The sequence below is a fragment of the Lipophrys pholis genome, assembly GCF_963383615.2.
Source record: "Lipophrys pholis genome assembly, chromosome: 21".
In the NCBI taxonomy this organism is placed as follows: Eukaryota; Metazoa; Chordata; class Actinopteri; order Blenniiformes; family Blenniidae; genus Lipophrys; species Lipophrys pholis.
Genome location: NC_137649.1, coordinates 11,953,302 through 11,970,551, shown reverse-complemented (window position 1 = coordinate 11,970,551; position 17,250 = coordinate 11,953,302). Strand labels below are relative to the sequence as shown.

Below are 17,250 nucleotides of genomic sequence, written 5' to 3'. Positions count from 1 at the left end.
ATATATATATTTTTTTTTTTCCTTCTGTGAGTCTCTGCTGCTATGTTTGCCAGATCTGACAGATTGTTCTCTCTGGAGAAGCAGAAAAATTGTGTGGGCTGCCGTGCTTTCTGTGAAACTATTATGTAATTCTGAGAAGTACCTCTGTTTAAAGACAACAGCCCTTGTTTTCTAGCTTTGCTTCTTTGCATACGCACATGTTGGATCAAAAAAGTAATTACAACCTACTGTTTTCTTTATTTATCAGCCAAAAGTTTGGGCTCCGAGTCTCCGTCTCTAATTTTGTGTACTTTACCTTGGCAATTTAGGAGCCTCTGCTCCTGTTCTCCATCTTCAGAAATATGGTGGGCTTATTTCCAGCTCCCACACTCCCTGCTTAATTTGAGTGCACTGGAAAACCACTATACTATATTAATGGTAATTTCTTATTAGTGTATTTTAGCACAAATGTGGACGTTAACAGGTTTTTGATGCTGTGCATGGCAATCTAATCCACTGATCTTCTATATAATGCTTCATCTTTTTCAGGGTTGCTGTTCCCAACAATGAACGAAAACAGGGTAAATACTGGCCCGTCAGCAGTCTGTCAAAGAGCAAATGCAGAGTCACAGAAAATGTCATTGTCGTACCTATAGGAGCAATTTTTAAACTGCCAATGATCCTCAAATGCATGTCTTTTCGGGAACAAACCAGAGTACCATGAGAAAAACCAAGCGTGTTTAGTGAGAAGATGTAAACTCCACAAAGAAAACTCAGTCTCGCTGTAAGCGTGAGTGTGAACCACAATAGCACCATACCTGGATGTCAGGTATGTTAAATCTGGTGGGATGAGAGTCATCCTGTCCTAAAGTGTTTTATATTTTACTCCAGGATTTCCGAGCCACTTTAGCTATCTTTATATTCATCGTACAGATGGGGATACCGGGCACAAGCGGTGCACAAAGTCTGCGCGGTCACAGAAATTGGACACGCAGACCAGGAAAATATGAATTGGCCATAACAACCTAATCTTTATATAAATTCAAGGATTGAAGTCTATTCATCCATCTTCTATAACTACTTCATCCAGGACAGAGTCACAGGGGCCAGGAGGTAGGGGACACCCCGGACAATTTGCCAGTGGGCAATTTAGGTAGTGTTCGCTCAGATGGTGAAATTCCCTGGTCTCGACCAAAGCTGGGAAGAACACTGCAAAAAAAGGGAAGCCCAAATATCAGATAGAAACACTAAATTTAAGAAGAATATCATTTAAAACTAGTGAAACTGTCAGTCCATGCAGCAATGAAAGTTGAGATAAGATTTTTGAATCTAGATTCAAGTTTACACATCCATCCATCCATCCATCCATCCATCCATCCATCCATCCATCAGTTAATTAGTAAACATATTACTCTTGCATAACCTGTATTACAGTGAGGTCACAAAAGAGTGATAGAAACATTTTGTTGGCTGGTCCTCGGTCAAAACTTAGGACTTTCCAGTGATGACGTTGTTCAGATTGACTTTAAAGCTTTAATAAGATGTCAAAATCTTTGGAAAAACGTTCCAACATGCTTCATGAGAGCAGCATAATCGTTTTTTTCAAGCGTCACTGGTCCTTGTTGAATCCTTGAAGCGTTAGGTAAGATAAAAAGACTTTAATGAGTGCCGTTCCACAGACACCCACATACTCGTCCCTATTCACTCTGATACTGCTACACAGGAGAGCGCTAAATTGTAGGCTAATGGATTCCCATGAATAACCAAGAATGAAGTTGAAATGAGCTCAGTCTCCTCTACGAAATGAAACACCAAGTGCTTTGTTTTGACTGGCTGGTATATAGCTTTTCTTTCTTAAATGTGCACCAGGATTTGTCATACAACTCAAACATTTCAAAGCGACATTGAAAATGGGAGTCACAAATATTACGCTCCTCAGGCATCTGCAGTTTTCACAATATTATGTGTGTAACACAGCCGGTGTAGTTTTGAGAGTAGTGACAATCACTAAACACTTTTAATTCACAAAAAAGAGCTTATTAGGTTTAGACGAAGCGCAGAGCTCTTATGACTAAACAGGAAAAAAAGGTTTTTCAAATACGAAGAAATATTTCACCCCGTTACTGCGGAGTAAATGATAGAGAAACATTTAACATAATACTTTGTCTTGATGTAATCTATGGATTTCATTCCCAGATGAAGACGTAATACTAATAAAAGTTTCTTGTAGAAAATATTGGATGAGTTATTCGATACACAGTAATGACGTTATTTGCTGGAGTCCTGTGGGTAAAGCGGAAGAATACAGTCTAATCACCCCCCCTCTGTGATGATTACTCTCTCTCTCTGCCACGTATAGATGTGTCTGGGTTTGAGAGGCAAGGTCATCTCTGTTGGTGTCCTTCGCTGGGAGCAACGGAAACTAGTATGGATTGATTATTGCCAAGGGAGTCTTGGGCCTCAGCTCTCTTTGTGCAGTCTGTGGCTGGTCAGCTCTCCGACAGGCAGGAAACGCCATCATTACCGTCTTATGAGAACTTTGACCCCCTCAACAGTTTTTGCCTCCAGAATTTGTCTCGTTTAACTGGGTAAGCTTAAAAAAGTTGGGTGAGTCTAGAAAAATAGCATTAAGCAAGAGATGCCAGTGAGCCGTTTGAAAGGGACTTTTTGGCCTCAATTCACAATGTGATGCCACATGACCCCAAACAATCTCGTCCTCGGTTTAGAAAAATAGAAAATGGTACAATTCGCTGAGTGTTGGGTTGGTGATTTACTCACTAGCAGAGCCGCCACATCTCACTCATGTGATTAACTCTGAACTCGGTTTCCATTTGGGCCGGAATACTGATGACTTGTATTTTGAAAATGAATTATATGGAGGATAATCTACTAGAGGGTTATGCATCTAATAATGGGTGCAAACCTGTGAAACATGTGCATAACCACCAATAATGCAGTGACTTGCCAATGCTGTAATAAAATAGTAAACGATTTTTACAACCATAATTACAGAGTGTTGCAGAGTTTGTTTCCTCAGTGAATAAATATGATGACCCTGCCATCCACTATGCTTTGTTTTTGTTAAGCAAACTTCACAAAGCCGGCCAGGAAAAGCTTTTGTTTCCGGGAAATGCAGCCATATTTATGAATTATTATATTACTGGTTGCAGTTTTTACATTTGCAAAAAAATTTTTTTAGCTGTGAATCACAGAATCAGTTTATAAAACACAATTAAATGATCTGTTATCATCCAGATTATCCAATTTGTAGAGATAAATCAACTCTTTTTTTATGTTTGTCGATTCGTACGTTCAGTTTGTAAAAAAATCTGCTGTGCCACTATCACCTGATAGACTTTGTCCTCTGGGCTTTAGGTGTCGCAAGAAAAAGATGGTAACCACACAAAGAGAAGCCCGGACTATAATCCCTCTCTCCCGTATTCCCAAACTTCTTTTGGTTTCTGTCTAACTTCTTTATCTGTGTTATTTTACATAAGGTAACAAGTGCAAGTAAAATACGCAGGCCTCGCCTTATATTAGTCATGATAGCTGGAGCGCAGACTTGCTTTTTTATTCACAGGAGTTTGTGTTCCCTGCTCACTAGGACGGATTATTACTTTTCTGGCTCTATGCTTGAATCAGTGGAAGTGGACTTTTTTTTTTTTTTTTCTTTCTTTCTCAAAGAAAATTCAGATCATGTTTTACTTTCCGAGGAAAGGGGGATGACCTTATATGTAGACATTTCTTGTCAGCAGTGCCAGTTGGTTGAAGGAATAGCAACATCAGTCAGTGTTTGGTAATATGAACCATTATCAGGCTAAACCTGCATTTTGGTTTGAAAACTGGTGAATCTTGTTTGCACTGAGCAAGAAACACCAAAGTGCCTTTGTGTGACTCACACATGTCACTGTTGGTATTTAACTTATAAGTTCAAACATATTCAACATTTTGAGACGTATCCACGATTGTTTTATCAGCAACTCTCTTTTCGGCGGCACAATGTCTTGAATGTGAACATTGCATATGAGCAAGGGATGTTTTGATTTGTTATTATTGTCAAAGGAAACAGCATAATTTGCATCGGATGCACTAAGCAGATGACATTTTCATATTGTGGTGGACAATCCCCGCTAACCTCATGCTCTGGGACGGTATCAGCTGTCAGACGGAGATGCACCGGCAGTCAGCTGTGGCGAAGCCATCCTGTTGTCATTACACTTCCATTAACAGTCACGTCACCCTGCTGCCAGACGCACTGGGCTGGAAACCAGTAAGACATCATCGTTGTCACAAAGCCGTTGTATCTGACCTTCAGACAGAACCTCCTTCACTCTGCAGGCAAGCGGCTTCGCCATCTCTGCTATGAGTCATTACACCCACTCACGGACAATGGCCATTCATTTGATGCGTGTGCTTGTGTGCGAGGACTTTGTGTTAATGTCTGACACACACACACACACACACACACACACACACACACACACACACACACACACACACACACACACACACACACACACACACACACACACACACACACACACACACACACACACACACATTTCATTGACGCCACCACATTTCATATGTTTAATGGAACTAATTTGACCTTTTGCTATGTTGGCATGGTGATTCTCTTCTCGAATGAAGAACGGTGCTAATATCTTGCATGAGATATTTGATTGAATGTGAGATTACCCAAGTTCTTGTGTTTCAGTAATCTCTTGCAAGTGAATAATCAAGAACTGTACGTGCTCAGACTTTATGAAACAATTTCCATCCAGGCGCAGATTCACTACCAAAACCTTTTTATTGTAAACTTCACCAAAAGGACGACTCACCATACTTTGCCTCTCCATGTGTCGGGGAGTTTGTGAAGATGATGTGTCATGTATGCTTGCCAACCGAGGAATAAATTGTAAAAGAGGGGAGATTCGTGCATCACGATGCTCCGGCTGCTGACAGTGAAGTAGAATATTATTAGATATTTAATATTACAGCAAATATAGGGGCGTTAATAGATGGGTTTGCTAAATATGGTCCATGTTGTGTCTCGGACAGACATTGAAATAGTGACGAGTGCTGTCTGTTTAAGCTACTTTCAGTTTGTGTCTGAGTCGTCTTCATGAGGTGCGATATGACTGGTGGGAAACCATCTAAGGTTATTGACTTGGATCTAAACAAGGTTCTATTTCTACATCTAGTTCTAGAGCTATAAATGTTATGTTTTTATCACGCTTGCTTTTATGAATGCACTCGTACAGTGTGACATCTGTAAGTAGAAGCTGTGGGAGTGATCTGTCAGATTGGATCTTAATATCATTTGACGTCCACATCTCTTATGGAAACACTAATAATGCCAGTACATTAATTAGAAACTGCAGATCATTTTTACACGAGGACAGGAGGGGGTTAGTATTTAGCTTCCATTATTGCTTGCAATTTTCAAAGGTAACAGCTTTAACTTAAGTACATGCATGCAATTAATATTTTTGTGTAGTTTAGCTCTTGTTGAAGCAGCAACTGTGGATATTTGAGTTTGATGTTTTGTGTTTATTAAACCGGATACATTCAAGACTTGTGAGTCAAAAAATTATCCATTTCCACTTTACTAAAGGTATCTTTATGACCGCAGGTTGAGCTGTTTAGAGAGATTGAAATGTTTTTTACCTGTTTCTAAGTTAGCCTTGTAAATAGTGTTCCCATTATTGAATAACAGTGTAATTACAGTGCGATACGCAGTTGTCAATAATTATTTTTTTTTACTAATTATGACTGTGAGTCATTACAAGATAAACTGAAAGAAAATGCTGCAATCAACAGAAAAAAGAAAAATATTTTTTTTAAACGTTTGTCTTTTCCAGAGTGATATACACGTTACAGTTACTCAGTCTGCAATGTTAATTCAAGCCTCTTCCTTTAATATGTGTAGATGCTTAAACACATTTCGTGAAAAGATCTTAATCACACTAATTCACTTGACTCAATTACTGCAAGACTTATTAGGGATTTAAAGTAGAAAGTTGCAAAGATCTATTCCACTGGTGTCTGTAAATTAATGTGAGACTGTTCACTTGACAATTTGCTCGATAATTGTCATTCAGAGCAGCCACAGGCTCTTGATTAAAGCCTTCACATACAGTTGTGTTGGGATTTCATAATCACGTGTCTGCATGGACATTGATCACATTCATGACTATTCTTTTTCATTTTAATCATCTGGCAACTTTATGCTTTAATTCACGTCATGTTTAATGGATCATTGGTACCATTTTGGGATGTCGGCTCAATAATCTGGATAGCAGGAGCATTAGATTTATTGGGTCAATCTCCAGTTGAAAAATATTGAACCTTGAAAAGAAATTAGTTAGATTTTGTCTCTCTGACAGTTTAAAGGGATCCAGATCAATCTATGATGTGGGCAGTGTTGTGTTATAAAGTACTTGGATACTTTTCTATCAACTTAATAACTGATACAATAAGAAATTTGTAACCTACAAATAATGACTTTTAATTTGACTCATAATCGTCACTTTCATCACAGATTTAAAGTACAGGATCAATGTACTTTTACGAGGGACTCTTATAAATTGACTTTTGCTTCATAGCGGATCTCATTGATTGAGTCCCATCACATTATCACACTGAGACGTCAATCGTATTTGCAATGTTTCGCAAAATGGTATAAAATTTGCCCATTGGGCTAAAAACAATACAAGTAAAAGCCTGAAAGCAACATGGGAAAGAGATTTAGGGTGTACGATGGGTGAAGATGCATGGGATTCCATTCTTTTGAGTAATGGCTTACATCTTAGGGAAGCCAGAGGTACATTTATTCAGTACAAAATTCTCAATAGATATCATTATCCTCCTTCAAGGCTTTATAAAATGGGGATTGGGCAGAAACGATATGTGTTGCAAATGCCAACAAGCTAAAGTTGCCCTCTGGGAATGCCCGTTGGTTTTTCCTTTTTGGAATTGTGTATTGAATTACATGCAGGCATGGATACCTTGTAATTTGCCCAAATCACCTAAACTGTGTTTACTAGGAGACAAAAGAGAGATGTCACAGTTAAGTAAGCATCATTTTAGAGCGTTAACTACTGCATTGGTTACATGTGCCCGTCTCATTTTGAGATATTGATCAAACTCAATAAATAGTTGAATTACAAAAAAATATTTGCAATGTTTCAAACTACTCTAAGGTTCCTTTACAGTCTCATCCATTGATGTCTTAGGCTGAGTGAGGGGCTGTTTGTTTGCTGTTTTCAAATACTTTTTATACCAGCACCCGTTAATGTATCTCTTTTTCATGTCTTTTTTAAAATACATGTTCATGCTCAATATTCTCACTGAAACTCTGCACCACAAAGATCATCCTCATTCATTAATTTACTGTTGAAAATGTGAGCTTATGTAACACTTTTGGGGAATTTGGACTTTTATTACCTAATATCATCTTTAAGAGCAATCACCATATTGTAACCATGTGGCTTCAGACAGCATTAGCAATACACATAAAGATACCATTTCCAATCCCTTGCAAGTTGCATAGAATTTGTTGTAAAACTTTAATTAATTTGCCGATTTCTTACATTAAAATGTTCCTTTTAAGATGGTATGAAAGCACAGCAGGAGATTACAAAATACAATGCAATAAGGGACTGCAATGAGGTTATTGAAAGCCGAATGTTTTTATAATATACATTCATGGTCCTATAAAATACCTTTATTATTGCATAACGGGTTATCACTGTGTCAGTGGAAATGCAATTCTCACCAGGGAAAGCCTTTTATTCTCTGAAAAATGACTGCATAGAGCTATGAATATTATTCATCCGAGTGCCACAAAGGAAAAAATAGATCAGAGTTCTTCAATACAAATATGAAACTCACTGGGTCACATTGCAGATAGGTACAATAAATATTCAAAAGAGGAGTTATTGCGAGCATGACTAATCTAAAAATCAAAGATTCAGCCCTATTGTGATCTGCTCTGAAGAAAGTAATGCGCAGAGCTCTGTGAGCAGAGGCTGTGGCATACAGGAGAGAGCATTGGATTAAGAAAAAAAAAAAAGTCTACTGACCTCAGATGGAACTCTTACCTTAAACGACACAGAGGAATCTAATAAAGGTTTGAGCATATATAAACAGGACGCTAATGTGATGTCGCACGCACACATGTAGAAACTCATTACTCAGGATCACTTCTGAGATATGCACAAAGTTACACACAGCATCCATTTATTGTTTAATTATACTTTATTGAACCATTATGATTAGGAATATTCTACTTTAATCCTAATGCAAATATAGTTTTATGGAATAATAAAACACAGTGAATATATGAGTGCGAATGACATAAAACACGCACATTATAAACATAACTTGTTTTGGTTAAAAAATGATTTATAGATAATGATGAAAGATAGACAACGACAAGTCGTCAATACTTGCCTGTGGTCAGTGGGTTTTTTGAATAGTTAAAAAAAACATTAAAGCAGATTTAGTCTTTTCATGGTATACAATCATTTACATGAATAGAAGCTAAGTTCAAAATCTCATTATGATGCATATCTATTGATGCGGCTCCAGTAAATAACATGTGCTAATATTCTAAAGATGGAAGTTGGCTGAGTGTTTCTCTGTTTCATACTAATAACAGTAATATAAAAATAATCTATTTCAACCTTAGATATACTACTTCATTGACACTTCTTAAAAAGTAATACATTAAAGTAATGATCTGGTGAGAGTATGGCCAATGAGTAAACACAATTTATTCAAATAACTGAAGCTCGGAGTTGTGAAATTAGCTGTTTTCCATTTTAAAGGAACATAATGGTGTTATTTTTAGTGAAATATCAAGTGTTGGTAGGGTTTGTTGATAAAGTTCATAGTATAATTACACCGGCCATCTGGGATGCTTGGATAATGAATATCTTCCCTTATTATTTGTCAAAATAGGAGAAAAACTCAGAAATAAACGTGCTATATGATAAATACATGCATAAAATTGACCTAAAATGTAAATTAAGCATCTTGTGTTTTGGCTACTTTGATCACTACAGATCACTCCTCAGTCTAATCAAACTTCTTTATCTATTTTCTTAAAAACCACTGGTAAATTTAAGGTATATTCTTAACTCATATGTGATTTGTCAAAGACCTTGCAGCGTTTGAAAGGTAAAACTTAATCCATTTTTTTGAAATCACACACTTAAATATAAATGTTTCCAGAAAAATTCTGTAATAAATTAATGAGCATGAATAACATTATTGGATGATATTACCAATGTAGCCCAATTGCGGCCAACAGCATATTTATTTATTTATTTATGAGCATATTGATGAGAGACACTCTTGCACTATGAAACATATATCGAACATGTCAAAAACACGTCACAAACTTAGTGACTTATCATTTCACTCACAGTGTGTTATTCACACCATATTTTCAATGGCTCTGAATCAGCCTTGTGTGTAGCCTACCTGTGGCATTATTAATGAAGTGAGTCAGAGCTTTGCAGGTTAATTTCTTTCACGATCTCATGCCAGGCTCTCTCACTAAATCCCCATCTCCTTCTCCTCTGGTTTCCTCTTGACTTTGTTTCAGAGAGGATTTTTTTGTTTTTTTTAGTTTGGCTGCAAGTGCTGCGTAAAGCACAGAGGAATATGTAGTAATCAGTTGATTGTGAAGATGATGCAGATGCACTGAAGTAGGAATAGAAGGATCTCTTAAGAAGAGTTGGATCACTTCCCTTCCCCAAAAATCCAAATTAATCTACAGCACACACTTCCGTATTTTGTACAACTGAGTCACGTAAGTAAGAGTTAAATCACCAAAGCTGTGGTTTTAATAAAAAAAGCATTTATATTGAACACCAACATTGCTGGCTTGATTGCCCTGTCATCTGTCAGCTTATTTTATTGTTGGCCCTCAGCCAGGCTGCTATTGATCTGTCATCATGTTAAACTGTCACTGTCAGGATGACTCTGGACGGCGCGGTTCAAGGGAGGCAATTTTCTTCTTTTTCTCACAATGTGGTACCTAGGTATCACTGCAAATAAATTCCCACTCCTCGGGGCCATGGCTGACATTTTCTCTCTCAGCACGATGTATACCTGCTTCATTATAGCCACAGTAATGGCCTTGTCAGTCTCCTTTCTCCCACAGATTTCACTTTGTGGCCAGAGAGGGTAATTTCAGCTGTTTCAGGGTCAGGAATTCAAAAGAGGGCTATTTTACAGTCGAGTGTGTCTTTGTTGGACGTCTCTGCATTTATTTGGTGGTACATGCTAAGTTGTTGGTTTTGTTGTATGTTATTGTGGCATCTTCTCCTTGGTCATTGTGGTTGCCTCAGGGGGCTTCAGCTATGCTGCAGTCAGGAACAACTCTCGTGAAACCTACGGTGACCCCCATTGGTCATCAAGTTGAACCAAAAACCAATATTTTCTTCGGTTATGCTTTGCTCTTTCAGCTATGTTCATTGTTATGTCCCTCATTGTTTGGTCTGCAAGTGCAGAGAAGTTGTAACTGTCTCAAAATACATTAATAAGCACTCACATTTGTGGTGTAAGCTGGGGAATTTCAATCTTGAACCTGTTATACTTTTACATTTTCTGTCTGCATCTTGAAATAATTATAAGCTTGCTTAAAATTTTGACAAATCGAATTTACTCATGCAATTTGTCACTTGTTTAATAGGAGTGTTCCTGTCTGTTGATGAGGTTGGAGGCGAGCGCTTTTACTGTGGAGATTTACTGAGTTTATCTTTGACTCATTCCTATGTCCAAGAACGGCCCATCTGTTCCTCCATAAGACTCAAGTACGATACCCACACAAACACTAAAGAGATTACCGAGGGACCAAGATTATAGCATTTCTGCTGAGTAAAAAAATGAATGTCCGTTCCGTTTGCCTGAGGAGATCATTAAACCACAATCAACAGCAAAGCTCTCGTCTCACCATGACCAACTTGTCTGCCAAGATGGCTGCCAGCCCACTGGCTAGTCTAAGCTAAGAGTGTTACGATAACGCTGTAATCAGCAGCCTCCCTGCCCCGCGGGTATTAAACAGACTGGCTCACTATAAGTCTGATGAAATCTGCTCCCACTGGGCTGCACTCACCGCCAAAACACACAGACATACTTTTACAGTGCAGGCATGCTCACACATAAACATGTTTGTATAGATCTGAGAAGATTTTCAACAATATAAAACATGTCTTTGAACACTGTCCTTACCATTTCTTCAACTGGTCAGAAACCAACCTCTCATCCTAACTCTCAAAAGAAATCTGCCTTTAATCCTAAAAAGAGCCTCATGTTAGGAGAGACAGCCACTCCAGGTGAAAAGTGTAATCCCCTCATTCATTGGAGTCGGATCACTGTGGTGTGAAAACAAGGCGCCGACATAGAGATCTGCTACCAAACAGTGGGACACAATGCAACATCTTCTGGTGAGGTGGAAATATGCACATGTGCACCTAACTATGTGGCACTAAAGCCATATTTCCACTATAGCCTAAGCCTTGATGTTGTTGTGAATAAAGGCACAGAAATGTCTGGCATGAGGACCTTTTTGGTTTTGTGTGATGGGCCTTGTGTGTTTACATCTCATACAAGGATATTTGAGTTATACAGGTGATGTACATCACTCACACTCAACATTTTTCACTGCTAATCTCAACCTGAGTAGTTCCACTAATGCATTCACACAAGCACATCATGTGCCAAGTTGCATCAAGGTGCTCGTCCACCATTGAGAGCGACTTAAAGGTCGAGTGTTTTGCACCAGGAAACTTAAACATGTAAACATGTTGGAGACAGAGTGTATCCAAAAGAACACTTCAGATATGAGTGTACACATTAAGGATCAGGGGGGGAAATCTAGATGATGCTGATGATGATGATGATGATGATGATGATGATGATGATGATGATGATGATGATGATGATGATGAGAGAAAGAGCAACTGTTCTGTTTTTTTTGTTTGTTTTTTTTAAAGAAAGAGCACATTTTTCCAAGAGTTTCCATCCCTCTGAAACACTTCTGATCTTCAAATTTACATTTTGAATATTGTGCTTGTATGATCCTCTCAGGTCAGTTATTGCAGCCGCTTTAAATGTCCATCATGGTGTGATAAAGCCTTTTATTGTTTCGAGAGAAATACCTTTTTTTTTTTGCAATTTGGATTAACTTGAGTCAATATTCAGTTCAAACTGATTTATTTAGAAGCAGGGAGCGTGGATTAGAGGTCTGTTTGTTTGTTTGATTAAACAGTGTTTTTAGGTGTGGTTGCCTCTGCTGTAACATGCTTGTTTTATCTGATATGGAATATTCAATAAAACTCAGTCAACATCTTTTTTCTCCACTTGAGATACAAAGGGTTTGTGCATTTTCTCATCACAGCTTGACGGGTTACTTTTAAATATACTTTTTTTTTTTTTTTTACCTGAAGTTGTTTGGCTGCCAGCTTTTCTAAGCATAAATAAAAACCTGTTTTGATTAGTGGAGCAGGGGCAGATTGTTCATGACAGCGGAAGCCATTAAAGTCATTTGAGCTGTCTCCACCGGGCATCAAGGTCTTGTTGGAATCATATCATCGTATTGATTCAGATGTGTAGCCTGGAGCTGCCCCTGCCTTTGCTTGTGGCAGACATCCAGGACCTTTCTGTTTCGACCACATGGGAAGGAGAACAGCAGTCAGATGGCGAGAGAAGTAAAAGCAGAAAGATTGTCGGTTAAAATCTCCAGACTGTTTTCAAACCACTCTGCTGGAAACTTAAAAAAAAAGAAAGAAAAAAGTTGTACTCCTGAGTCTTTTTTTTATTTTTTTTACCTTTTATCTTTGTCTGAAAAATATACTTTACTGGCTTGAAGTAATTCTTGTCTAAAGTATCTGCTTTCACTGTTAGAAGGAATAATGGCTGTTGATTGGGGGAGTAGACTTATTCAATTTCAGCTTGGTGCTTCTATCATTGATTAGGATTAATTAAATCAGTGCAGTTTGTCCATAATTTTAGGTCCCTTGAATCAAACTTCAGCTTAATCGTGTAACCATGCAAGTTGTCACTTGGTTTAAGGAATAATGCTGCTCTGTGATCTAGTAACCACAGTGCCCAGCTGCACTGATGTTTTATAACTACACTCTCTTAGGAGTGCAATAAGCAATGAGACTGAAAGGAGTAGATTTGGAAGTCTAAGGCTTTAGAGACACGTTATCAATGTATTTAGTATAGTTGTAGCCTGGAGGAGATGGATATAAATCTTACCCAGAGCTTACCTAACCATCTGCAGCCATCCATCTTCCATATCCTGCCAGCCAGCAAAGGTCACAAATACCTTACCTAACCAACATCCAAACATGATGTTACTGAAATATTCCAATCATCATATAAATGGGCAAATGCTTTCTGAAGTTACAAGCCACGAAACCAATTTCTTCCATCACTCCTCAGTTTACCAGCTTTGCCTCATGTGTTTTCTGGATGTGAGTTGTATCATGGTAAAGCTCTTTTTAACCTCGGACATCTAAGAAGAAAACCTGTTATTGCAGTTTGCATGAATTCAAAACTCATTAAATGTGTGTCCTCTGGCATTTCTCAGCTTTCTAAACTTGGAGAAGTGAAGGAAATTACACAATAACACAAAATCTTCCATGAAACTGCATTTTTTAAAAAAAGATTTAAGTCTTCCTAACCATTCACTGGGGTTCCCCTGAAACTCTGGCAGTGGAGATCCGTCTTTCTATTTGAAATGCCCCTGCAGTAGAGCATGGGGTAAGAAGATAAGATAGCAACCCTTTTAAGTCAGCTCAGTAATTCAAAAACATACTGATCAAAGACATTAAGATGCTCTTTGCTATGTTATGATTGTTTTCGTCCGAAATAGTCATTTACTCTTAGTAGAATCATCAAACCTAAAGACAGAAAAGGCGGCTGAAGACACATTTGATAACTAAATTATTGAACAGATACAGCAGCAAAGTGATATTAGAAAAGATTCATCTTAATTTTATTTTATATATCTATATATTTATAAAATTAACACAACATTAAATAACATATGTGCAGTACAATTCAGGGAAGGTGAAACGTGTTTTTCAGGATGAGAGGTGTTTTTTTTTTTATGCATGACTGTTTTTATGCTGCGGCTTTTCATCCACTCCGTTAATGTGATTACTTTCATGTAAAGGTATAAAAAGCATACGGTATGTTGTGCTTCCTCTCGCTCCACTTTCTCACACTCTCTCCTCTTCTAGGATTTGATTCAGGGTTTATATATAACAGCGGAGTTGTGTGGTAGTTTGTTAGCTGTCTCCAAAGCGACCGACTTCTCACTTCCCACTCTGTGACGCAATCAAAAAAGCATCTGTGCAGCAAAAGGGGTGTCAACCTTGCAATTAAAACCAGAGGAAGCCTAATGTTGAGCTGATTACTTCAGTGCAAAGTGGGCGGCGTGTTTCGCCAGGACATCTGGGATGTTGTGACAATAAGCAACAGCTTTCCTCAACTCCGTCTGATATCAAAGACTTATGTTGGACTCTACTTTGACATTTCTCTTTCATGCTGTTGAATTTTGACCATTTGTTTCATAACTGCTACGAGTTCTAACCTCATATTTCAATCTAATGCAATTTGTCATGCTCCATACCAGTGGATTAACCTTATTTCTATATATTTACCCTAAAGCAAGATTGGAAATCCACATTGAAGGCTTAAAGCCAAAGCGTTTCGCTTTATTGTGGAAAAACTGTTTGATTGAGAGACGTGATACTGTTATGAACTATGGTGAACCCAAACGCAGACTCAGTCCAGTTCAGTTTATTAAGATTGGGGCTTACAAAACCATCAGGGAAAGCCAGAGGCGAGCAGACATCGAATCAGGCAGGAGTCCAAGCACAGATTAATTCAAAAGCATACATGACGAAGGGCAGGAGTCACATGACAAACTATGAATGACGCTCCAACTGGAAACGGGGATTAAATGCACACAGGTGACACACATTGACACTAATGAGAAACACAGAGTGAGGGTAAACAAGAAGGACAAGTACACAAAGATGCAGACAAGATTTATGACTTCAAAATAAAACAGGAAGAGAGACAAGCATGTAAGACACGCAGACTTGACAAAGACACACGAGGGTCCCTCACAGATACCTCAGCCGACTGAAAACTCTAACAACTTTGAGGAATATTTTTTATGGAAGAAGTTGTTTTGGGTTTTTTTTTTCCTTCCATTTACAACATATGAAATCAGTAACAATGCGTCATGGGTTAACATGATTCCAAATGGTCAAAATTCCCAACAAGCACAATGTGGTGATATTAACGTTTACAGATGTCAACCAAGCAATTACTAATTTAGTGACTGAAAAGTCCACCTTATGTTATTTGATTATAGGTAAGATTGTGAATGTGAGACTTTTCATGTTTGCTGGACTCGTGACCTGTTCAGGGTGTACCCGACCTTTGCTGAGAGTCTGCAGTGATTGGCTGGTGCACTTTGTGACCCTGGGTTTCGTAAGGCAGTGTAGAAGATATAAGATATAGAAATATATAAGGAGAGTCACTTTAAAGCCCATTGTGAGTGGTTGTTCTTTCTTTTCCCTTTTTCTTTTAATACGGCTAAAGTAAAATTTTTTCGGCAGTATTTATTATTTTCACTCTTTCTGCTTGGTCACCCATGAAATCGAAACACATTTATATTCCCGCAGGCTCCATTTGAAAATGTTCCACTTGTGAAGATGTATTCCTGAGCTGAATGAGACAGAGGTCATCCTGTATAGTCTTTCAAAAAAGCATCGCCACACAGTACGTGGATGCAGGGGTTCAAGCTGTCTTCAAATACAATTTAGAGAAAGCTGAATTTCTGGAAAGGACAAGCAATGACTCATAGATGCAGAGTCTGCCAGATGAAACTACAATGATATCTCAATGACAGTTCAATCAAATCTACTGAAGTGTTGAAATGTGTCAAACAATTGGTATTTAACTTTTTTTGAAAGTCCTTCTTTATCGTTTATCCCTTTTCCTTCCTGTGTCCTCCTCTTACAGATTGAAGACATTGTCACTCATATCCAGGATGAGACTGAGGGTGTACCCATCAGAACTGTCAAAAGCTTCATGACCAAAATCCCCAGTGTTGTTACAGGTAAGAAATCGGGAGAGAGGAAGATTCTGAGATGCCAAAGTCTGACAGTGAAAGCCCCCTCACTGTACAAGGAGTGAATGTGAAAGTGTATCAGTGATGGACTGTAAGTGCTGGTTGAGCAAAGATGAGTGACAAAGGCAAAAGGAGAGCATTAGAATGCTCAGGCAACCACATTCTTATGCTTCTGGGTAGATAAAATACGGCATTTCAGTTACTTAGTCCCATTGTAGTTTGTTTTAAGAATGTGCTTTGATTTGCCTTTTTGTTACATGCCCCATTTATTTACTTGTCATGAGTGAGGTGGGAAAGGAAATGTAGATATTGACATTTTATGGGAGGTATATATGTATAAATGAGCTTTAACTAAATGCTTGCTGAGGCCTCGTGATGAATGACACACTCTATAGTAATGCCAATCTAACTCTTGGACAGAAAGACCATTAGAATATTGGTAATGATATGACACTATTCTCACAATGAAATCTTGGCATGAGATGACAAGGCCGTCCAAAAGGTCTTCTCATATTTCTCTGTACTTTTCCTTTTTTTTCTAACCCTCCTCTCACCTGAAGCCAGATGGCCGCCCACCCAGAGTCTGATACAGTCTGAGGTCTCTTCTTTTTAAAAGGAAGCTATTCCTCTCCACTGACAGTCATGTGGGAATTAATGTATTTCTCTAGTTTAGACCCGTTTGATGTGACCTGAGATATGATGGCATATCAGGGCCAGACTAAGGAAAATAAAACAACACACAGGATTTTGATTTCTATTTTAATGTTTAGGTTGATCCTCAGATAGTTGAAGTTGTCAGCACTCTCGTGTTACAGCGAAATGAACCCCATTGGATTCTGGGTTTGGGTTATTTCTGTATGGAGTTTGCATGTTCTCCCTTTGTGTGTGTCTCTAGGTACTATGGCTTTCTCCAATAATCCAGCTCCATGTATTGTCTGTGATGGACTGGAGCCCATCAGGGTTCACATTATTCTTGATATTGCCAGTTTGGACAAGCTCCAATCTTGCATTGATAATTATTTGTGTCATAATGTCCCTCAAAACAAAGTGAAAATTTGAGGGGTGAAGTTAAAATACAGGCATGAAGTGGTGGTTCG

At 38.3% G+C, this 17,250-nt stretch overlaps 1 protein-coding gene across 1 annotated transcript in view; it reads left to right on the top strand.

Annotated features, from left to right (window-relative positions):
• Positions 1 to 17,250, top strand: part of LOC308126017 (regulator of G-protein signaling 6-like) — an 84,523-nt gene that overhangs the window by 41,790 nt on the left and 25,483 nt on the right. The window contains exon 2 of the mRNA XM_080490094.1: positions 16,045 to 16,141. Coding sequence (XP_080346220.1) covers positions 16,045 to 16,141 — 97 coding nt within the window. The remainder of the gene's footprint in view (positions 1 to 16,044; positions 16,142 to 17,250) is intronic.